Below are 24,328 nucleotides of genomic sequence, written 5' to 3' on the forward strand. Positions count from 1 at the left end.
ATCCTTGCAACAACCCTGCGAGGTAGGTTAGGATTAGAGATGACAGGGCATTGCAGAAAAGGGACATAGGAAGCTGCCTTATACTGAGCCAGATGGTTGGACTGTCTAGCTCAGTGTCCTCTACAGTAACCAGCAGTGTCTCTCTGGGGTTTCAGGCACAGCGGGAGACACCAAGGATTAAAGGTGAGACCTTCAGTAATGCAAACTGGATGCTTTACTGTGTTTGTACCTTAGGAACAGAGGACGCTGCCCTGAATAGCTTGGATGGTTAGATTAGAGCATGGTACTGATAACACCAAGGTTGCAGGTTTGATCCCCATATGGGACAGCTACGTATTCCTGCATTGCAGGGAGTTGGACTAGATGATTCACAGGGTCCCTTCAAACACTGTGATTCTGTGACCATGTTTATCCCATTGGTCCATCTAGCTCTGTATTGTCAATACTTGACTGGCAGGAATTCAGACAGACCCTACCTGGAGGTGCCGATAATTAAACCATGGACCTTCAGGCAAAGCAGGTCCTGTGTCCTTGAACTATGGCCCTCAAGGTAGAAACAGTCCTGTTCCTTGCTTTGTGTTGCTGCCATGTTGATTCTTTTTTTGCAGAATCAGGACCCTGGCACCTTTGATATGAGGGGCAAAGAGGAGGAGCAAAACAAGGTGCTTGAACAGGTCATTGTCAAATATGTGAGGCATGTCTTGCAAAGGGTGTGTGTGGCCAGATGGCAGCAAGGTGAAAGCCTACACCAATCTACTCCCCCTGCAGTTGAAAAAGGGGGGCGGCAGCGTTACTTCCATGCTTCCCATTCCATGGGAAGTGGAGAAAAGTTACACACAAGACACACTCTTGACAATTGCATTTGTGATATCAGAAGTTCCTTCAGTACACATTTGGTACTCTGGTAAGGGTCCAGTCTGACCACAAGCTGTTGGAAAGGTGCGGTGCCTCTATGGCTTTTGCAGCTTTTGGGAGTATTTCTGTGTCATAATCATGTCCCTGTTTTCAATGGTGGCATGTTGGAGAATATGTAATAAACAGCATGTGCACGTATGTGGAGTCATGAGAGATCCTACTCCACAGCAATGCTAATCAATGCTTCTGCATTCATCAATCCAGAGTAAAACATGGGGGCGCAAATGCACACCCTCCAAAGTGTCCCGATTTTCCAGGGACAGTCCCGGAATTACAGAAGCCATCATGGTTTCCGACTTGATCCAGGAATTTCATGATTTTCCTTTTTCCTCCTCTCCACATCTCGGAGAACGATTAAAAGTGGTGTGTGTGTGTGTGTTTAGGTGCAAAAACAGAGTCCTGCTTATACTGTACTGACCAATAAAATACCTGTACCAAACTAAGGAAGTGATGAAGCTGGCATATGAGGCCCTTGCTATAATTCTGAAGGTAAAACGTAACCAGTCCGCTTTAAATTATTGACTTGCCAGGCTTCAGCAGCCAGCCATTTTTAAGTGCGTGGAGTGCCTATTCCTTTATTGTAAATTGAGCCCTACACTGCCTATTCAGAAGTAAATCCCACAGTATTGGCTCAAGGTGACCCATGTAGGTGTGTATATGATGGCAATGTGTGTGGGAGATCAAACGTAGAAGAAGCTTCCTTATGCAGAATAGGACTTCCCTATTTTCATCTGATAAATGCTGGAGGGTATGCAATACAAATCCGCAAATAGGGCAGAAGTGGTTGTGACCAGGCCGCAGATTGGAGTAGGCCAAGAGAAGTGAAAGCTCTGGCTCTGATTCTAAGGCATGGCAGAGGCCAAATGGAATTTTGCAGCCCTGGTCTCCTTGGGGCCTCAGAGTGGCTTTCTTTTTCTCTCTTTCTTTTTTCTTTTTCCATTTTCTATTTTACATATACAAGCGAAATAAAAACATAAACATATAATCCCCTTTGACTTCCCTCCCCCCACTTTGTGGATCTTAATATAATGATTTTCTGCATCTCAGAGTGGCTTTCTGAGCAGGAAAAAGAGCAAGGCCTGTTTGCGAACTTTGGGGAGGCTCTCTCTCTCTCTCTCTCTCTCTCCATCCATCTTGCTTTTTCATGACTTTCTAGTCTCAAAGCTACAGTTAGACACTGTTCAGAGTAATTATTATTATTATTATTATTATTATTATTATTATTATTATTATTATTATTATTAATTTATTTAGCTTTCTGTTCTCAAAGCTATAATATGACACAGTTTGGGGTTATTATTATTGTTATTATTACTACTGCTACTGAGGGGAGGATTTATTTGTTTAGCTCCCCCGCCCCCCCTTCTAGCCTCAAAGCAACAATTTGGCACAGTTTGGGGTAATTATTATTTTGGAGGGGAGGAAATTTAGCTTTCCCCCTCCCTTTCTGGTCTCAAAGCTACGATTTGACACAGTTTGGGGTATTCTTCACCCCCATCATTAATTATATTGAGGACTGGGGTTGTACTCCTGCTGTTTATTATCTTCTATTTTGTTTGTTTCTTGAGCCGCAGGAGCGAGTGAGGCCTAGTAGTGGTAGTGGGGTGTTGGGCGGGAGCTGAAAAAGGCAAGCTCAGTTTGGTGTGACCAGTGCTAAAATGGGAGAGTCATGGTTGCTACGCCAGAAATTGACCCATGGCAGACTGTTTTTACTTTCCAACTAGCCCTAACTTAATCCATGCTGACGCCTCATCGGTTTAAATTATTTGGATCCATTCCATCTCAGTTCTGTTGTGGTTTCGGGCTAGAGGATAGCCTTGGTCACCCTGGTGAATTTCCGCAATCTGTAATATTATAAGGGAATAATTTTTAAGACCTAGTGATTGTGTGAAATTTCATAGACAGGGCTGTTTTTGTTCTTTCTACCAGGGGAAAAATTGTGATTATAAGCAGTTTTGAATATAAAATGAATTATACAACTGAGATACAACACCTGCGATGTCATGAAAGCCAAAATACTTCATATCTGATTGATCCCTTTCCATTTTTTGTAGCTCTCAGGAGGACAGGAGTGATTCAGGTGATTCAGTGATAGCTTTCAAGGTAATTGATCATTTGGTCCATTGTAGTGAAGGCAATAATTTATCTCCCTGAAATAGAGATGACAGCTTGGTTGGCCCTGGAATATGTTGTCCCAGACAGCAGAAATATTGAAATATCAGGAGTTGAATTATGAAACATATCATCATTCTGTTCAGGTGGACTCCCTTATTCAGACCATTTTGTATTCCTGGCACCAAAAATGTAAGTTTCGTCCCAAGAAAATGCTAAGGGCATGCTCAAGATGTCTCATGAAAAAAAATTTCATTGGCAGAACATTGGTCCACCTGGATCCCAGTACTGCCTACACTGGCTGGCAGTAGCTCTTTGGGGTTTTAAGAAAGGAGTTTTTGTCCCAAGACTTTTAGAATGTTGTATTATTTTACTGTTGTTAGCCGCCCTGAGCCTGGCTTCGGCTGGGGAGGGCGGGATATAAATAAAAAAAAATATTATTATTTATTATTCTGAGTAAATAAATATGGCATACATTTTCATTGTGAACTATTTTCATCATCTTTCATCATTACCTATTACTAGAGCTTTCATGTTGCCAGCTTACAGAAAACTTGGGGGAAAGAATTGGAGGAAAGATCCACTGATTTGTCACTGGAATAAAACCTTGGGGAGAGGTGAAGAGATAAGGCCCAATCAAGTGTTTGATGAAATGCAGAAGGTTTCAAGCTGCATCCATGCTGCCTAGTACCTCATCCCCAGGGGTGAAACAGGGCTTGGGAACGAGATAGTGTCTTGCAACATGCCCAGAAATCTTCTTCTTCTTCTTCCTCATCCTCTTTGGCGATAACTTGTAGCTGACTAAGATTGTCTTCCATAAACGTGGTCTTAACGGTGAGTCCGTAAGTGACTGTGGAGGCCAATTCTGGATCCACACGTCCTTCCACACTGGGGACATAGGTTTCTGGGCAGGAGTTGATCACGGTGAGGGTTTGCCAAATGTGCCTTTCTCTTAGCTTGTTTTTTCTTTCATCCTGCGTTTGAGCGACTTCAAAGTCCATGGCACCTTTGGTAAAGGCTGTTCTCCAAATGGAGTGCTCACGACCAGTGTTTCCCACTTGTCAGTGTTTAGACTACTTTTTTTAAAAATTTGCCTTGAGTCTTTAAACCTCTTTTGTTGACCACTAGCATTACGCTTTCCATTTTTAAGTTTGGAATAGAGTAGTTGCTTTGGAAGACAATAATCATGCATCCGAACAACATCACCAGTTCAATGAAGTTTATGTTGAAGAATCATTGCTTCAACACTGGTGATCTTCCTTCCTTCCAGTACACTGGCATTGTTTGCCAGTCTTCCCAAGTGATGTGTACAATTTTTTGGAGACACCGTTGTTGGAATCTTTCAAGCAGTTGGAGATGGCTTTTGTAAGTGGTCCATGTTTCACAAGCATACAGTAAAGTTGGTAGTACAATAGCTTTGTAAACAAGCATTTTGGTTTCCCTATGAATGTTCTGGTCTTCAAACACTCTGCACTTCAATCAGGAGAAAATTGCACTCTCAGAGCTCAGGTGATGCTGGATTTCGGCCTCAATGTCAGCCCTTGTGGAAAGATAACTGCCCAGGTAGGAGAAGTGGTCAACACTTTCCAGCGTTACACTACTGAGTTGGATTTGTGGCACTGCAGAGAGGTTGTTTTGTGCTTGTTGGTGCAGCTCTTGGGTTTTCTGGATGTTGAGCAATAGGCCAAGCTTTTCATAAGCATCTGCAAAGATATTTAGGATGTTTTGGAGGTCATCCTCTGAGTGTGCACACACTACATTGTTATCAGCATACTTAAACTCTATGACGGAAGTTATGGTAACCTTAATCTTTGTTTTCAGCCTACTCAGATTAAAGAGCTTTCCATCTGTTTGATATATGATTTCTACTCCAGTGGGGAGTTTCCCTTCAACAAAGTGTAGGATCATGGCAATGAAAATAATAAATAGAGTTGGGGCAATAACACAACCCTGTTTAACACTTGATCCCACCATGAATGGTTCACTTTGAGAGCCATTGTTACCTGTGATTGTTGCTGTCATATTATCATGGAGGAGCCAAAGGATGTTCACTAATTTATTTGGGCAGCTTTCAGAAGGACAGTCCACAGGGCATTATGATTTACAGTATCAAAGGCCTTAGTCAGGTCAATAAACACCATATATAGTGGTTGGTTTTGCTCTCTGCATTTTTCTTGAAGCTATCCAGTGGTGAAAGACATGTCCACTGCCCCCTAGAAGGGACAACTGAAGGAAGAAAAAGGAGGCTACACATTCTTCTGGAAAGGTCTACCTGAATAAGAACTTGGAATACATGGAGTAGGCCGTGCTATCAAAAAACGATCTTGTGAAACTCTTGTCAGAAGTCCCTATCGACCCAGATGCTCAGAACCTCAGACCCAGGAGACAAATGTGGCCCCCAGTCCTTCGAATCTGGCCCTCAGAGCTATCCCTAGGCCACACTCCATCTCCTCAGTTCACACCCCTCTTTTTTAACCTTTTTTAAAAAAATCCTTTATTGCAAACATGTAGATACATCCATTATACATTAATAAAATGAAAATAAAAAATAAATAAAAAGGGAGGGGGAAGAAAACAGAAAAAGAATAAAAACAAAAAATGGATAACTAACTTCAAAAAACAAATATTTTCAAAGTAACTTCTACATAGGGAGTAGAAGCCTTCTTTACACAGCTTTGGCTTGACTCGTTAATTCGAATCATGACTTCCCACTATCCATGAACATACTTAGTACATCAATTTGCCCCTCAGATAACTGTATTTAGATGGTAAGTCTTGGAGAAACCGTCTGATTGTCAGTGGAATTCAACTTACGCTAAGCCAAGTGATGCTCTGGAAGCCTTCTTTTTCCATGTAATTTATAAAAACATCCCATTCTCTCCTTAATCTTTCTTTTGAGTGATTTCTTATTAGGTCTATTAATTTGGCAAGTTCTAGATATTCACTTAGTTTTGAGAGCCATTCTTTTGTTGGTATTGTATTAAATTTCCAATGTTTCGCTATCACAATCCTCTTTTATTTTCCTTTGGTATGTCCGTAGTTCACACCCCTCATTGGTCTGCTTTGCAACCTGAGTGATAGGAACATGGTTGACAATTGCGATTGGGTGTGAACGGGATTAGCCTTCTGAAGCTTTTCCTTTTGAGCACTTTCACTGACACAACTTCCAAACATAATGGAACATAGGAAGTTGCCTTGTATTGGGTGAGACCACTGGTCCATCTACTGACCATTTGTCTGGAAGCTGCTCTCCAGGGTTTTCAGACAGGAGACATTCCCAACCCTACCTGGAGATGCCAGGGATTGAAACCTTCTGTATGCAAAGCAGGTGCTCTACCACTGAACTACAGCCCTTCCCCTAATCCCATTAACCACGAAGGCTAGAAAATGAAGAGTGATAACTTTATGAATACAAACCTACAAAGTCAGTACTGAGTTCTGCAGAGAAATATGCTCTGTGAAGAATCACAAAAGCAATTGACTCTGTTTGCAGTGCTTTGTTTTGTTGGCACCCACATTTTTCAAGCCTGAGTTGGATTCTTTGCAGTCCACAAAACTGTTCCTTTCAGTCCAGCAGAACTCCTGACTGGCAGCAGATAGGAGCTGGCGGCCATCCAATCTGATCAAAAGTACAGAGCACTGATATGGGGCCCTCCTCACTGTGTCTTCTTAACGAAATGACACGTGGGCACCCAGCCTGTCCATAGAATTTCCCCCATTCCTTAGCTAGTCAGCAGTGGTGGGTGGGCTGTTCCTAGGCTTGCAGATTTGAGCCATTTAAACAGTGGCTGTCTCTCTGGCACGTCCTCTTTCTCTCAAGCCCTTTGCATTTTGTTTCATTTTACCATCAAGCGGTATATACATTTCATGAAATTAATTATGAAATAAATATAACATGAGAGTGTTAGAAAGGGAACAGTAAGAGGATCGCAAGGGCTTAAAGCTAGAGACCTGCAATATTTGGCCCCAACAGCATTTAAAGCACTATGATGCCACTCTGAAAAATCATGGCCTCCCCAAAATTCAGAAGGTCAGAGGTCCCTTCATGGTAGGCAAACCCAGACCCTATCTAAGATTATACAAACTTCTAAGATTATACAAAGATTATAGAAAGGGACGCAGGTGGCGCTGTGGGTAAAACCTCAGCGCCTAGGGCTTGCCGATCGCATGGTCGGCGGTTCGAATCCCCGTGGCAGGGTTAGCTCCCATCTTTCGGTCCCAGCTCCTGCCCACCTAGCAGTTCGAAAGCACCCCTAAGTGCAAGTAGATAAATAGGTACCGCTTTATAGCGGGAAGGTGAACAGCGTTTCCGTGTGCTGCGCTGGTGCAGGCTTGCCAGAGCAGCTTCGTCACACTGGCCACGAGACCTGGAAGTGTCTCCGGACAGCGCCGGCCCCCGGCCTCTTAAGTGAGATGGGCGCACAACCCTAGAGTCGGACACGACTGGCCCGTACGGGCAGGGGTACCTTTACCTTTACCTAAGATTATACAATAACCTCGTAATTACACAAAAGTCATCATTAGAGTTGCATCAGAACAATCCAGGTGTTGCATTTCGGACAAATCTACTATTTCCTGTGCACGTACATGGGCAAATGTTTTGGAGGGCTCCAATATCTTATTTCAGAGCAACTTGTGTTTTCCTTGAAGTTCCATTGCGCATAAAAGAACTTGCACATCATTCTCTTGAAACGGAAGCATCTGTTGTTTTCCGTTTCCCTAAATGCTTCTCTTTGGAGCATACAGTGGCTAAAAAAGGTCCTGTTTCATGCTGATTGGGCGGCTGTAGGAGACAGGCATTCTGCCGCAAGAGGAATAATAATGTGTCTTTGACCCATGACCCCACCCCTGCAATTGTGGATCGCTACACCACTGGTGTCATCCCTTTAAAATAGTTGCTCTTGATTTCAGTCTGACAGGCTAAAGCCCAGGCTGGTGCCAACTGCACAATGCATCTCATTCTGCACAGTAGAAGATGGGGTGATGTCTTTGGCAGTCCCAGTGGATGGGGGCAAGGCTCCACTGCCGCCATGTGGCCGGAAAGAGCACCCTCCTCTTTCAGCCCCCATCATCTTGCTCATTGAGAACAAAGGAGCCAGCGGGCTGCCTCTCCGGTGATCCCCGCCACTCGTCTAACAGCAAAAGGAACCATTTGTTTCCGATGAACAAAACCACAGCCTCTTCATAGACTGAAGCCCTTGGGAAAGAGCATCCTTGGCCCTGCTAAAGGGCTACAACCAGACCCGTTCATAAAATGTTGAAGTTAGAGGCAAGGCAGGCTGCAGTTTCAAAAAGAAATGTTGCGGCAGAATCAAAGTGATTAAGCCCAGCCCTAAGGCTAGTTTCCTAATCGTGCAGGGAAGGGAGAGACACTTTCAACTGTTCATCAGGCAATGGCTCTTTCCACCTGCCTTGCCTCAGCCTCCAACCCTAGCAGCCTTTCCCAGATCATGACTTTGAGAACAGCAGCAGCAGCTGGGCAGAGAATGTGTGTGTGTGTGTGTGTGTGTGTAACACGGGTGGCGCTGTGGGTTAAACCACAGAGCCTAGGACTTGCCGATCAGAAGGTCTGCGGTTCGAATCCCCGCGACAGGGTGAGCTCCTGTTGCTCGGTCCCAGCTCCTGCCCACCTAGCAGTTCGAAAGCATGTCAAAGTGCAAGTAGATAAATAGGTACCGCTCCATCGGGAAGGTAAACGGCGTTTCCGTGCGCTGCTCTGGTTCGCCAGAAGTTGCTTAGTCATGCTGGCCACATGACCCAGAAGCTGTACGCCGGCTCCCTCGGCCAATAAAGCGAGATGAGCGCCACAACCCCAGAGTCGGTCACGACTGGACCAAATGGTCAGGGATCCCTTTACCTATATGTTCTCAATTTGATCCTTTTACATGGCTTTTTATGTTTTGTGGTTTAGGGGAAACAGCCTTGTGGACCAGATTTGCCCCACAGGCTGGCGGTTCTCCTCTCCTTCTTTAATACCTTGTTTAAGTAGTTTTTATATGTGCTGTTTGTTTTTATATGTGCTGTTTGTTATTACCAAAACAAACAAAGGCCTCATAAAAAATTGTTGGATCTTTCTTTAAAGTCTTTAAGGTGAGGGCTGTTACTCTATAATATAAGAACAAGTTCCAGCAGTCAGCAGATGAGGCCATCAATAAGTCCACAAGTGGGATGCTTCACTCTATTTCCTGCCTCAACTAGTATACCATACCTGCCCCTACAGCCCCCAACAGTCAGTCAAAAATCTATGGCCACTGAACATGTTCCAGCTTGCATTGTGCTGTTTTGGGGGTCCCTAGCCCATCATAACTCCTCCCCCCAATATTTTCTACGCTTCTGCAAATCTTAAGGTTTTCCCGAACCTGTAGATCCCACTTCTTTATATGTAGAGCGGTACCTTTGGCTTCCATAAAAAATGGTCCTCTAGAGTGATGGTATGCTCCTGTTTGTGCAAGCCCCACCTTCTTATTGAATGGAAGCAGAGCGGGGGTATATTTACTGAAATCTCAGCTGACATAGAAACAGTTGCCAGTCCTCGCCCATAAACCAACATATAAACCTGGTGCAGTCTTGCCTTCTTTGCCACCTAATGTGAGTCTTCTGCTGGCCTCTGAGCCACATATTTATTTTATTTTCCATGCTTTCAGCTGATTTGGCTATGGTAGGCTGAGCTGTGGAGAAGACTTGCTGGATTTTGCTGCTCTTAGCAGGAGAGCCAGGGAAAAGAAGGCAGTGATGGCAGGGACAATGTCTTTGTTGATACCAGCACGGCAGAGACATACAAACGATGCTGTTGTTCTTGGAGCTGGCTTGGGAGCCCGTTGTGAAAGAATTCTCTGTGTTCCCTGACGTGGGAAGAGAGAGGCAAAGCTAGGAGAGTCAGCCTGGGTTGCAGCAGGAGCAGCAGCAGCGAGAGTTCATTTCCAGAACTCTTGTCCTCCTGGGAGACAGTGGAAGGCTCCTACAAGCTTCCCAAAAGAGGAAGCTGGTCCTTGCAATGAGGTGAAGAGCCCTTGGCGGCAGTGGTGGTGGGCCTTCCTGAGGGTCCTCTCAGCTCCAGCAAAGACCTCCCTCTTTGGCCAAGGCTTGCCAACACCGGCAGAGGGTTTCTAGGATGCTGTAAGCAGATCTGCTAGCGGAGAGGCCATCCCATGTCGGAGAAGCATCCCAAAGTTTCCCTGGCAAACTCTGCTTTGGTGGTGGCAGGGCGAAGGAAGGTTTGCTGGAAGGTGCTTAAACTGAGGGAAAGGTGAAGTACAAAGCCAGGCTGTTTGTTATGCTGTGTTGCCGGCAACAGAGGGGCGAGTAAGGCAATGAGAAGAGGAGGGGCTGAGGAGATGGGAGATGGGTTGGGAATTGGGCTGAAGGTGATGTCTAGTAATAGCTAGAGATTGTGTGCCGCAAACTGACGGGCATTTGTGAATATTTCCGTGTATTTGCATGATGTGAAGAAATTGCACTGTGTGTACCTGCTCTGAGAAACTCTTTCCTCTCTTATTATTCAGCATGTTCCATGCTTAACGGTGTGGGACTTAGCCCTGGCGAATACTGGCTGAAATTGAATCTTTTGTGCACAGGTTTTGCATTTATTTATTTATTTATTTATTTCTTCCTCTACTTGCATTTTCCTGCCAGTTAGCAGGAAAAGTGATGTAGAAAGTGATGTAAAATAGTGGTTGTTTCTGGGGCAGTGAACATTGCTGTATGAGTGGCTGTGTTTTGCATGTTTAAGGGTAATGATAATAATCATAATCATAAACTTTATTATTTATACCCCACCCATCTGGCTGGGTTTCCCTAGCCACTCTGGGCAGCTTCCAACAAAATATTAAAATATAATAGTCCTTAAGATATTACAAGCTTCCCTAACCAGGGCTGCCTTCAGATGTCTCCTAAAAGTCTAGTAGTTGTTTTTTCCTTTGACATCTGGTGGGAGGGTGTTCCACAGGGCGGGCGCCACTACCGAGAAGGCCCTCTGCCTGGTTCCCTGTAACTTCGCTTCTCGCAGTGAGGGAACCGCCAGAAGGTTATAGATTGGGGGGGGGAATCCCCCTAAACCCTAGGAATGAATAAATGCTAGGATTTTTATTAATTGGGATATGGATTAAAACATAAACTGGAGAGCTGTGCCACCTAATGCAAACCAACCTGGCAGAGCTACAGCTATCAAGAGAACAATAAAGGCCATTAACAATACAAGGGAACTTCCCTCTTGCCCCCAGGTGTAAGAAGAGACAGGATTTGGGAGGTTGCCAGGGTAACTGCTTTGGGGGAGGGCAAGGGGTTTCTGGGAGAGAAGAGGACGGGAGAGCCATCTTTGGGGAAAGCTGTTTGCGGTGCTGCCTCTAGAAATGACCATGCTATAAGATCTGCACTCCCTCCATGCAGACTGAAGGGCGGGATAAGGTGGATAAACCATATTTCTTAAGGCACGACAGTCTCTGCCGTGTCTTCTGTTCTCCAAAGGGGCACATGGGCTCTTGCCACCGCTTTGCAGAGAGAGGGGCAGGCACCCGGCTTTTGTAACAGATCCCATTGTACATGCAGTAGTTCTTTCTGACCCTCGCGGACAGCTACCATACTGTCATTGGGGCAAGAGGCAGGGACCGATTCTCACGTCTAGTAAGTTCCTTGCATAAAAAGGGACCCCCAGAACTGCCTGAGTGGCTGGGTCACTGCAGGTTCAGTTCCTTCTGAAGCATATTAATTATTAACCCTAACACTGAAAGTCAATAGTGCGCTTAGGTTAAAAAGAAAAAGTTTTAGACTGAATACCCAGAAGCCCAAACAGGAATCGGGAAAATGGAGTCAGACTGGTTTGGGTGGTATGGGATGTGTTTCTATCCTTTTTCAGCCATGAAACACGACAGGTTACCTTTGAAGCATATTGCCATCTCTCATCAACCCAGTGGTGAATGTGCAATTGAATTTATATCGTGCAAGCTTTCGTTTACTTTTAGTTCCAGTTTACTGCAACTAAAAGGCATCGTCTTTATTCTTGTCTTTCCAGGAGAAAGTGATGTAAAATAGTAAATATGTAAAATAGTAATATGTAAAATAGTGGTTGTTTCTGGGGCAGTGAACATTGCGGTATGAGTGGCTGTGTTTTGCATGTTTAAGGGTAATGATAATAATCATAATCATAAACTTTATTATTTATACCCCACCCATCTGGCTGGGTTTCCCTAGCCACTCTGGGTGGCTTCCAACAAAATATTAAAATATAATAGTCCTTAAGATATTAAAAGCTTCCCTAACCAGGGCTGCCTTCAGATGTCTCCTAAAAGTCTAGTAGTTGTTTTTTCCTTTGACATCTGGTGGGAGGGTGTTCCACAGGGCGGGCGCCACTACCAAGAAGGCCCTCTGCCTGGTTCCCTGTAACTTCGCTTCTCGCAGTGAGGGAACCGCCAGAAGGTTATAGTTTTTTGGGGGGGAATCCCCCTAAACCCTAGGAATGAATAAATGCTAGGATTTTTATTAATTGGGATATGGATTAAAAAAAACTGGAGAGCTGTGCCACCTAATGCAAACCAACCTGGCAGAGCTACAGCAATCAAGAGAACAATAAAGGCCATTAACAATACAAGGGAACTTCCCTCTTGCCCCCAGGTGTAAGAAGAGACGGGATTTGGGAGGTTGCCATGGTAACTGCTTTGGGGGAGGGCAAGGGGTTTCTGGGAGAGAAGAGGACGGGAGAGCCATCTTTGGGGAAAGCTGTTTGCGGTGCTGCCTCTAGAAATGACCATGCTATAAGATCTGCACTCCCTCCATGCAGACTGAAGGGCGGGATAAGGTGGATAAACCATATTTCTTAAAGCACGACAGTCTCTGCCGTGTCTTCTGTTCTCCAAAGGGGCACATGGGCTCTTGCCACCGCTTTGCAGAGAGAGGGGCAGGCACCCGGCTTTTGTAACAGATCCCATTGTACATGCAGTAGTTCTTTCTGACCCTCGCGGACAGCTACCATACTGTCATTGGGGCAAGAGGCAGGGACCGATTCTCACGTCTAGTAAGTTCCTTGCATAAAAAGGGACCCCCAGAACTGCCTGAGTGGCTGGGTCACTGCAGGTTCAGTTCCTTCTGAAGCATATTAATTATTAACCCTAACACTGAAAGTCAATACAGAGGATGGGCAGTAAGAGTATGCAGGAGAGATGTAAATCTAACCCTCGAGGCAGGCCTGAAAGTCCATTTTGGAGTATGTCAAGAGAAGAGACGCTTCGCTTTGTGCAAACAGGTACATTTGGAGGAGAGAGCTATCAGTGGCTGCCATCTATGATGCCTCCCACACTTGGAGTCAAAAATGCTTCTGAATGCTAATAGTTGGACGCCACGGGAGGGGAGAGAACTCATGTTCAAGCCCTGCTTGCAAGCATCCAGTTGGCAAGAACACTGCAAGAACAGGATACTGGACTAGATTGGCCACTGGCCTGATCCAGCAGGCTCTTCTTATGTTCATACCGGAGTTTTTTTAAGGAGAAAATCAAAAAGAATTTTGAAAGGGGGGTTAATTTTTTAATAATAATAATAATAATAAATAAGTGACTAATAATAGAAAGTGTGTGAAAATGAATAAAAAATGAAAACTAATAGTATTAACAAAAAAGGGGGTTGTGTATGTAATTAAAATAATGTATTGGTGGTAATTTTGACTCACGGGCAGTTTTTATTTCACTACGGCGGCTGGATGCTGGGTCCCTGGGTTAGGACTAAGGTGGCAGTCCCAGGGAGCGGCCTTCGGTGGTTCAGGCCTCCTGCATGGACACCATTATAGTTATTCAAAGAAAATAATAATAATAATATTTTTCCGGCAAGGGAGGTCCCACGCTGCATTTGGTTTTCCCCGGGGTGGTCTACAGTGCACGGTTCCCCCCAGGCTCTTTTTGCGGTAGCAGCCGGGGACGTAGGCTCAGGATTGGGCCAGGGCTAAGCTATGCAATTCCTCATGGCCTCCCTGGCCCTCCTGGTACCCCCCTACCTCTCTCCCTTGGTAGTGGCTGCAGTGGCAAGCTGGTGCTCCTTTTTGCTTTTTGTTTTCTGTTCAGCTGGGCTGTTGGTAGGGTGCTCCCGGTCCCAGTGGGGTCCAGGCTGCTGGGGGGGGGCTAGGGGCTCCGTGTGGCCTCCCTGATTGTCACGTTGGGCACTCCTGGTCCCCCCCATCACAACAGTGGTGGTGGCGGCCGTGTTGCCAGTGCAGGGAATAGCCAGGCAGCACAGTTGGTGCTGGCGGTCCTCTGGAGATCTACGTGGCCGTGACGCTCACCATCTTGCCCTGCCAGAAGTCTTATGTTCATATTGTTATGAATTTGTGGGAGCCTTGACTCTCGTAAATTCCTGGGTCTAGTTTAATTGATTAAAAAAGGTTCAGGACCCCTGACAGTTAAGTCCAATCGCGAATGACTCTGGGGTTGCGGCACTCATCTCTCTTTACTGGCCGAGGGAGCCGACGTTTGCCCGCAGACAGTTTTTCCGGGTCATGTGGCCAGCGTGACTAAGCCGCTTCTGGCGAAACCGGAGCAGCGCACAGAAACGCCGTTTACCTTCCCGCCGGAGCAGTAACAATTTATCTTGCACTTTGACGTGCTTTCGAACTGCTAGGTTGGCAGGAGATGAGTGAAGTTCCACCCTGAGTATTGAAATAGTGTGAAGACAGTGCCTGAGTTTTTGTTAGGAGGAAGTTTTAGCATTTCAGTTAGATGTGGTGTAACTGAGGGGGGAAGCATGTCAGTCTGCAAGTGGTAGCAAGCTGGGGGTGGTCAGAGTATGATGTGGGCTGATTGTTTGAATTAGAGGCACCAGCAATGGGAGAAACAGGACCCTCTTGGGGTGCGAATGCTATGGACCCCTCCTTCGTGGCTCAGCTTGTATAAATAAACCATATATCATAAAGATGGTGGTGGGGTACACATTTTTATTCTTATTTATTTATGATTATTGCTTTGTCAAAATAAAATCTATTTAAAAAATAAAGTAACACTAAAATGGCATTAGCATGGAGGCAACCCTCTGGTCATTATCTATGATAGTGTGTGATAAACTCCTACCTTTTAGGGTTACCAGAATGTAGGGGTGGCTGAATCTGACACTTCTGGATTCACTGTTTCTTGTTTTTCCAGTTCTCTACGGTTCCACATCAGTTTGAAAATTTTGTAAAATAAGTCCTCCTGAACATTCATCAGAATTCTGGGGCAAATTTCTCTTCTTATACACATTTTTATATGCATTTTTGCTTAATATACACATTTTGGCAAAGCAATTTCCCCATGTATCTTGCATTTTTTGTGTGCTTTTTCACTAATGCATTCATTTCTATGCATAGTTTACCCTGCATTGTTGGACACATCTCCTGGCTAGAGAACTGCATTGCAAAATTGTGTGAATTTTCAAGGCTGCGTTTTGGTTTGTGTGGTGTTTTGGAAAGTGAGAGCTGTATAGGTTCATCTTTAAATGCTAACTGAAACTCATTTGTCCCCCATCCGTACCAAAATGTAACTTTTTTCCTCAATTATACACCGCAGAAGGAAACCAGAGCACAGAAACTAAACGGGAAGGAATTCAGTGACTAAAGAATAATTTAAAGTGAGATAAGAGCATTTTTTAACCATGTTGATTTCATTACAAGCGATCAAAGTATGACATGGAATACAGAGAAAGGAAATCAACCCACATGGGCCTTTGATTGATTAAATGCGGGGAGGGGGAAGACCCCACAGTCTCCACTGTGCCTCATTTCGGAAGAAAACATGAACCCTGGGTAAATGCCTGGACCCCTGGAATCTTGCACCACCCAAAGACTGGGGTGGTGTCAGTGGTGTAGCGTGGGGGGCGGGCCACAGCCCTGGGTGCATTTTTTGGAGGGGGTGCGATCAGTTGCCCCCGTGACAGGCTCCTTCATTGCCGAGACAGCTTCCTCACACCCAGCCGCAGCTCCACTCCTGGGTCAGGTCTGACCCAGGGGTGGAGTGGAGGAGAGATGGTGGCAGCGTTGCCACCCCTCTCCTCCACTGGGCTGCGGTGTACAAGTGCACCACATCCCGTTTTGTGATGAGAGCCTCGGTGGGCTCCCTCTGCCCCCTGCCCCCCCTCAGGGGCACACTCCATGCACCCACCCCAGGCAGTGGTACATTATGATCTGCCACTGGGTGGCATGAAATAATATATGAAGAAAGGCAGCCAAACTGGAGGTGCCACAAAGCTCTAGGTCAGGGGTCAGCAGACTTTTTCAGCAGGGGGCCGGTCCACTGTCCCTCAGACCTTGTAGGGGGCCGGACTATATTTTTTTTTTTGGGGGGGGGAGAATGAACGAATTCCTATGGCCCACAAATAACCCAGAGGTACATTTTAAATAAAAGGACACATTCTACTCATGTAGAACAGAGCTGGGGGCACTGTTATACAGTGGTTTCGCTCCTTCCTCCTGGGCCGTGTTCAGAAAGTGGTGGTGGGGGATGAGTGTTCAGACCCTTGGGCCCTCACTTGTGGGGTGCCTCAGGGTTCCGTCCTCTCCCCCATGCTTTTTAACACCTATATGAAGCCGCTGGGAGAGATCATCAGGGGGTTTGGACTGGGTGTCCATCAATATGCAGATGATACCCAGCTCTACCTCTCTTTCAAATCAGAACCAGTGAAGGCGGTGAAGGTCCTGTGTGAGTACCTGGAGGCGGTTGGAGGATGGATGGCGGCTAATGGATTGAGGTTGAATCCTGACAAGACAGAAGTACTGTTCTTGGGGGACAGGGGGCGGGCTGGTGTGGAGGACTCCCTGGTCCTGAATGGGGTAACTGTGCCCCTGAAGGACCAGGTGCGTAGCTTGGGAGTCATTTTGGACTCACAGCTGTCCATGGAGGCGCAGGTTAATTCTGTATCCAGGGCAGCTGTCTACCAACTCCACCTGGTACGCAGGCTGAGACCCTACCTGCCCGTGGACTGTCTCGCCAGAGTGGTGCATGCTCTAGTTATCTCCCGCTTGGACTACTGCAATGCGCTCTACGTGGGGCTACCTTTGAAGGTGACTCGGAAACTACAGCTAATCCAGAATGCGGCAGCTAGACTGGTGACTGGGGGCAGCCGCCGAGACCACATAACACTGGTCTTGAAAGACCTACATTGGCTCCCAGTACGTTTCTGAGCACAATTCAAAGTGCTGGTGTTGACCTTTAAAGCCCTAAACGGCCTTGGCCCAGTATACCTGAAGGAGCGTCTCCACCCCCATCGTTCTGCCTGGACACTGAGGTCCAGCGCCGAGGGCCTTCTGGCGGTTCCCTCATTGCAAGAAGCAAAGCTACAGGGAACCAGGCAGAGGGCCTTTTCGGTAGTGGCGCCCACCCTGTGGAACGCCCTCCCATCAGATGTCAAAACGATAAACAACTACCTGACATTCAGAAGACATCTTAAGGCAGCCCTGTTCAGGGAAGTTTTTAATGTATGATATTTTAGTCAAAATAAAAAAATTCCTTCCAGTAGCACCTTAAAGACCAACTAAGTTAGTTCTTGGTATGAGCTTTCGTGTGCATGCACACTTCTTCAGATACACATGCACACGAAAGCTCATACCAAGAACTAACTTAGTTGGTCTTTAAGGTGCTACTGGAAGGAATTTTTTTATTTTGACTATGGCAGACCAACACGGCTACCTATCTACTACTGATATTTTAGTGTTTTTTTGGTTTCTATGGAAGCCGCCCAGAGTGGCTGGGGAAACCCAGCCAGATGGGCGGGGTACAAATAATAAATTATTATTATTATTATTATTATTATTATTATTATTATTATTATTATTATTATTAAAACACGCTGATTCCCGGACCGTCCGTGGGCCAGATTTAGAAGGCAATTGGGCCTGATCCGGCCCCCGGGCCTTAGTTTGCCTACCCATGCTCTAGGTGGTCTCCTGTGTGCCAAACCAGGCAGAGGCTGGACCTTCCTCCTCTGCTCCGCAACCTCTCTCTCTTTCTTTCCCCTCCAGTTTGTATCAGGTTCCCAGTTCTTTCTGTGGATCAGCCTCCAAGGGAAAGGTCAACATAAAGACACTGCGATGCAGTGTTGAATGTCAGGAAAGAATAAGGGAGTCTTGTTACCCAGTTCAGGATCTATTTACAATTTCCATTCATTATTCATTGAGATGAGAATCTCAGCTACATAATGCAGCCAGCTAGCACCATGCATCTATCCCTCAACCCTAGCTTCTGTCATATGCATGCCATACATTTCAAGTACACCCCAGGAACTGTAGTTTATTAAGGGTACTGGGAATTGTAGCTCTGTAAGGGATAAACTACAGTTCTCTGGATTATTGGGGGGGATAGAGGATGTGCTTTATGTGTACTTAAATGTATAGTGTGCCCACAATTTCAGACTGATATGGAGAGGGTGCTGTTGGAAGTAAGCCCATTCTTGGGAGTTTGTATATGCACAGTAACATTCAAAATTCGGATGCTGTTCAATAAATTTGCACACAGCTCATATGCCAAATCTGAATGCTTTTGAGTCACTGAAGAATTTGCAATTATTTTGGCAGGAAATACCGTATTTTTTGCTCTATCAGACTCACTTTTTCCCTCCTAAAAAGTAAGGGGAAATGTGTGTGCTTCTTATGGAGCGAATGCAGGCTGCGCAGGTATCCCAGAAGCCAGAACAGCAAGAGGGATTGCTGCTTTCACTGTGCAGCGATTCCTCTTGCTGTTCTGGCTTCTGAGATTCAGAATATTTTTTTATTGTTTTCCTCCTCCAAAAACTAGGTGCGTCTTATGGTCTGGTGCATCTTATAGAGCGAAAAATACGGTAATTATTATTAATTATACCCTGCCCGTCTGGCTGGGTTTCCCCAGCCGCTCTGGGCGGCTCCCAACAGAATATTAAAAAAAATATGATAAAACATCAAACATTAAAAACCTCCCTAGACCTCCCTAAACCTTGCCTTCAAATGTCTTCTAAAAGTCAGTTAGTTGTTTATTTCCTTGACATCTGATAGGAGGGCACCACTACCAAGAAGGGCAATTGATGGGTTGCAACCTTGGCAAGAAGTTTAGTTTGATTGTGGGAGAAATTTTATTCAGTTCATATTAAAAGGAGAACCTACTGAATTTGCACTTCTTGGAGGGAGGGAACCACCAGAAGGCCCTTGGTGCTGGACCGCAATGAACCTGGGACCTTCTGCATAAGGATAATCAAGAGATTATCATTTCTGGAGCTGTAAGGGTCTTTGGATTACTGTAAATGTCTCTGAGTTTGTATAATCCCACTGTTTACACTTAGCAAAAGTGTGTGCGAAAGGAAAGCTGTTGAGCTATTGGGACTATAGCAGGCTCTTTTTATGTTCTTAATTTGGTCATTGGCATCAGCTATGTACATTGCCCCCGCCCCCCCAAACCCTGGGAGTTGTAGTTTAAAGGCATTGGGAATTGTAACTCCGTGAGGTGTAAACTACAGTTTCCAGAACTGGGGGAGCGGGTTTAAATGCTTGGGTCCTGCTTGTGGGCTTGCCGCTGGTTGGCTACTGCAAAAACTAGAATAGATGCTGGACTAGAATAATAGAATTGTGTGGGACTTCCGGGTTAGCGTGATCGGCTAATGGCGGATTCCCTCCGAGCTCCGGAGGGAATCTGCTCTGTGGAAGACGGGTCCTGCCGCCGCGGCGACACGGGGACCCTCAGAAACCACAGGCGCTGAAGCCTGTGGACTTGGTGACTCGGCGGGCACCATTTGCGCCCCCTCCGACCCGCGAAGAAGCCTTTTTAAAGGCTCCGGAGCGGGGGACGGAGAGCGGCGTGGTGCTGTGAGTAGACCGCTTCTTCCACGGAGTGAAGCCGCAAGCCATGGCCGGAGAGCGCTGACTTCTTTCCTTGATCATTTGGACTATAAAAATAACAACCCGTGAGTAATACGGAAATCGGAGTTAAAAATTTCTTTTTATTTGAATTCGGTACGATCAGGGGGGGTGTCAAAAGGAAGTCCGCCTCCCCCCCTTGCAGATAATTTAAAGCAAGAATTGGATAACTAAGGTCAAGAGACTACTTTTCTCTCTTCGAGACAAAAATTTTTAATTTTACGACTTGGCTATATAAGTTTTCTGCTGGAGGATTAGAATTGATCGTTAGAGCCAAAGTGTAACCCCCCGGGATCCGGGAGCGATCCGTGAGAGAGCCTGTTGAGGATATATAAAGAGTTTGACAGCTGTCAAATGAGCTGTCAAAGTCAGAAAATTTTGTTTTTTGTCATTTTTGCCGGCTATTTTTGTTATATTGGACTTTAAGCTCTTGAAAACAAAGAAGAAATAAAAACAAAATAACCTGACTGTTGGAGAAAGAATACTAAGTAACCAGAATCCCTCTAGAGGGGGTTCTGAGATATTACAATGGCTGCAGATGGAAAAATACAGGCAGAGTTGGATAGAATGTTTTCTTTCCTGGGAAAGCTGCAAGAGCAGAGTGAAGTTATGGCTACAAATGTTACAACCTTGAACTTTAAAGTAAACAAATTTGCTGATGCTGTTAAGGACTTGACTCAAGAAAAGTTTGCAGCTGAAAAAGAAGAAACATGCGTTGTTTCAGAGGAGTGGGAAGGAGGAGCTGAAATGCCGCAGGCGAAAAAGGACAACCAGAGGCCTGTTAAGATGGAGCATAAGGAAAGCAAGGTTTGGATGATGAGAATTTGGTTTGAAATGGAGAATGAAGATTGGGGACTTCTCCCTATGGGGAGTTCGGAAGACCTATGGATTACAAATTCGATTAAGGCAAAAATTGGAGCTTTTGGGACATTTGGGACATTTGGACTTAAAAAGAGTAAGAAACAGGACTTGGGCTCCTTCTTTGAATATGGAAGTCTGGTTGGAAGAAACATAGATCCTATTGGGTCAGAGCTGCTCTGAGACTTGATGTCCAACATAAAGGACTGTCAACAAAACCGGCTGAGAGGGATTGAGAGAGACTTAAGGGCCTCAGACGTGAGAGATCCAGGCTGATAACCGATAGACTGAAGGATAATTTTTGGGGATCGAAACCAGGGAAGGGGGGGTGAAAGTTTTGGAATCCAAAGGGGGTATAATTATATGCTTTTATTTGTTATTTTGTTTTGTAATTATTATAAAAATTGGGAAATTCGTGAAAGGGAATCTGGGTCGATCTTAGAAAAAGGGGTAAATGTTGAGTATTGAGGTTTAAAATGAGGTCTAGAAGTTAAAATTGGTTAATTAAGACGAATTAAGTAAAATTTTAATAAGGTATAAGTTGGGGATAAGAACTTGCTGAGTCAATTATTGGAATTGGGATGCAAGAAGGGGAGGTGAGGGGAAGTCTGGGAAAGTGGTTAAGAAATTAAGGATCTAAAATTATACTTGTTATTTGTGTGTTGTGTCTGTTTGTAGTTGTTTATGTTTTTGTGTTTGTCTTAAAAATATGTGAAAACCCTAATAACAATTTTATAAAAAAAAATAGAATAGTAGAATTGTAGAGTTGGATGGGACCACGAGGGTAATCTAGTCCAACTCCCTGCAGTGCAGGAAACTTTTTGCCTAGCACGGGGCTCAAACCCACAACCCTGAGTCTCCTACTGTATGTGGGCCTCCTTTGGCTCCACTCAGCAGCATTCTTAAATTCTTAGGCATTTGCACTAAACTGCTGACAAATTGTCATGAGGAATTTTTTTAATTTTATTTTTTTTAATGGAGATTGCTGTAGAAAGGTGGAGAACTGAATGTCAGGCTGGAAAAATGAGAACCCAGTTTACCGAAATGAACAGTTCTCTCCGTTCTTAGCTGCCATTCTGCATATGCCCTAGAAACCTTTGACTCCTTTTTACATGACCGGGCCAATAATTGGGGCTCTTGCCAGCATAATGGAGAAAAAAAGCGTTGGCTTCAGCTGGATACCTTCACTTTCAGGGCAGCTCCAGGTGCATGTTAATGCTTAAACGGAAACCTAATCAGTTGCCAGCTGCTATCCCACAAGCACACACTGCCGCCCCCACTCCAATTTGGTTGTTAACTGGACCTCATATGATAAAAGCCTTTTTCCAGCTGGCAGCACCCGACCGTCGAACAGAGGTTGCAATATATTTGCTAGCCTCTAGCAAAGCGCCACTAAATGCTTTTACCCTTGAACTGGACTTGTAGCGAAAGATCAGGCTTTTTGCAACCAGGAAAGTGACATGAAAATGGACTGGGAAACGGGGGGGGGGGGGTGACACTTGATCTGATGCTGCATCATTTAACCTCCCCTCCAACAGATTAGGATGGAAGCCCATGAAATAGCCAACGTGGGGCTTACCCACACTTGCCTTTCCTCCACGATTTCCAAGAATGTACAGCTCCATAACCAAGTGTTCTTTTCTTCACCCCGGGAAACCATTCCTTTACTGCTGAATCAGAGCAAACAGCAATCCAAGAGAAACCAAATGGCTAATTATTGCACTTCAGCTTTTAAGAGCTTGTTTTTCTGGGGAAAGCTCCAGCACAGAGCTTTAAATCACAGACTTGTGCCTAGACAGTGTAAGGTAAGTGTGGATAGGTGTGTAGTCTTATCTCTCTGGATGAATGTGCTCTCTTTCCCCCTTTAGTTTCAGAAATGTCAGAAATCTCTCATCTGACCTTTTCTGTCTCAGCTGGATAACTTTGCTGGTGGGTGCTTTTGTGTCGCCATCTCTCGCAGGCTCCTACTCTCTAGCTGGAAAAGGTGAAATAAGTAACAAAGAGATCTTTTCTCCCTCACTCTCCCTGGACTTTCCGAGGACGCCAAGGCAAACAAAAAGCTCTGTCCTCCTTAGATTGTCTCTCTCAAAAAGACAGCTAATAATTAGCTGATGGATTGATTTTATTTACACGCATGATGCTGGTTTAGATTGTCTTCCTTGTCGGGTTTTGTTTTGATGTATAGATTTTGATCATTTGTTGTAACCATTTATTTGTCTTATATATCTATCTGTTCTTTAATGATGTGGGGCAATTAAAATGTATTTTTGAAGAAAAGGTGAGGGATGAAAAATGGAATGTAGGAAGGTGCCTTATACCATGTCGGCATATTGAACACCTCCCAAAGAGTCCTGGGAACTGGAATGTGGGGGGGGGGGGTATATGCTTTAAATGTATGGCATGCACACAGGCTCAGTGACTCTCTATGCTGACTGGCAGTGGCTTTCCATGGTTTCAAGCAGGGGGCATTTCCAGCCCGACCTGGAGCTGCTGGGGATTCATCTACAGCCCTTGCTCTAAAAATAAAGTAAGATCCTAGTCCTCATGCTTCTGAATAAAGAGCTGATTTAAATAGGGACATAGGAAGTTGCCTTCTGCTGAATCAGACCAGGTAGCTCATTATTGCCTACCCTGACAGGCAGCAGTTCTCCAGGGTTTCATTCTCTTTCGGCCCTACCTGGAGATGCTGCTGGGGATTGGATTTTTGGACCTTCTGCATGCAAAGCAGATGCTCTACCACTGAGCTGCAACCCTCCTTTTGGCTATTTGGTGGTTGTGCAAGGGGTTGAGTCTCTAGCATTTGAGCCAAGTGCCCTGTCATCACCCTCAAGAGTTTTGGGGTAGCAAGACTAGACCTCCATCTAAGAGATCCTTTTGAGAGCCGAGCTGGTGAAATAGACCACAAACTCCAAATAGAAACTGCATATAAAAAGTGTTCCATGCAGAAGTTCCTTCCATTACCCCAGCCTTTGCCACCCTGATGCCCTCCAGATGTTTTGGGTGGGGAGGGTGAAAGGACTCAGACCACTTTGGCAGTCTCTTTGTCAATGAGGGCAAGGGCAAAGGCAGTCACTGAAACAGTGGGGAATCAAACAGGAACAGTGAACTTCACTCAGCCCAGAACCCCAGAACAGAGAGGGAAGATTGTGTGTGTATGACAGCCTCAACCTATGATGGCTACCTGCTCATGGCAAATGAGCTGCCGGACACCTACCCACCACATGCAAGAACTAATATTTGCCTTGCTATGACTCAGTCAACATTAAGGAAGCCAGCCTTTGCCAACCTGCTGCTCTCCAGATGTGTTGAACTACAGCTCCCATCAGTCCCCCCTCCAGCCAACATGGCTGTATGAAGCTAAGGCTGATGGGAGCAAAGTCTGAGGCTGACAGAAGTTGTAGTCCCCAAAGTTAGACTCGGCTAGAAGGCATATTCTAGACTAGAGTATAACTGGTTAACTGCTTTAGCTGCTTTAACCTCGGTGGACTACAGCAACACCTTGGAAACTTCAGTGGTGCAGAATTCAGTGGCCAGGCTGCTGACTGGGGCAAGACAGTTGAAGCATATAACGCCAATCTCAGCCTGACTACACTGGCTGCCAATTAGTTTCCTGGCCCAATT

The 24,328-nt window shown here is 45.3% G+C and overlaps 1 protein-coding gene across 16 annotated transcripts in view; it reads left to right on the forward strand.

Moving 5' to 3' along the window:
- Positions 1 to 262: 262 nt before the first annotated feature.
- Positions 263 to 24,328, forward strand: part of GAL3ST1 (galactose-3-O-sulfotransferase 1) — a 37,394-nt gene continuing 13,328 nt past the window's right edge. Inside the window, exons 1-3 of one of the 16 annotated variants that reach the window (XM_081174972.1) lie at positions 2,541 to 2,744; positions 2,970 to 3,018; positions 4,511 to 4,590. In XM_081174972.1, the coding sequence (XP_081031098.1) occupies positions 4,540 to 4,590 (51 nt within the window). In that variant the 5' untranslated portion in view covers positions 2,541 to 2,744; positions 2,970 to 3,018; positions 4,511 to 4,539. The other 15 variants (XM_081174965.1, XM_081174966.1, XM_081174967.1 and 12 more) reach the window with 15 other exon arrangements.

This window comes from Podarcis bocagei, assembly GCF_964188305.1.
Source record: "Podarcis bocagei genome assembly, chromosome: 16".
Classification (NCBI taxonomy): domain Eukaryota; kingdom Metazoa; phylum Chordata; class Lepidosauria; order Squamata; family Lacertidae; genus Podarcis; species Podarcis bocagei.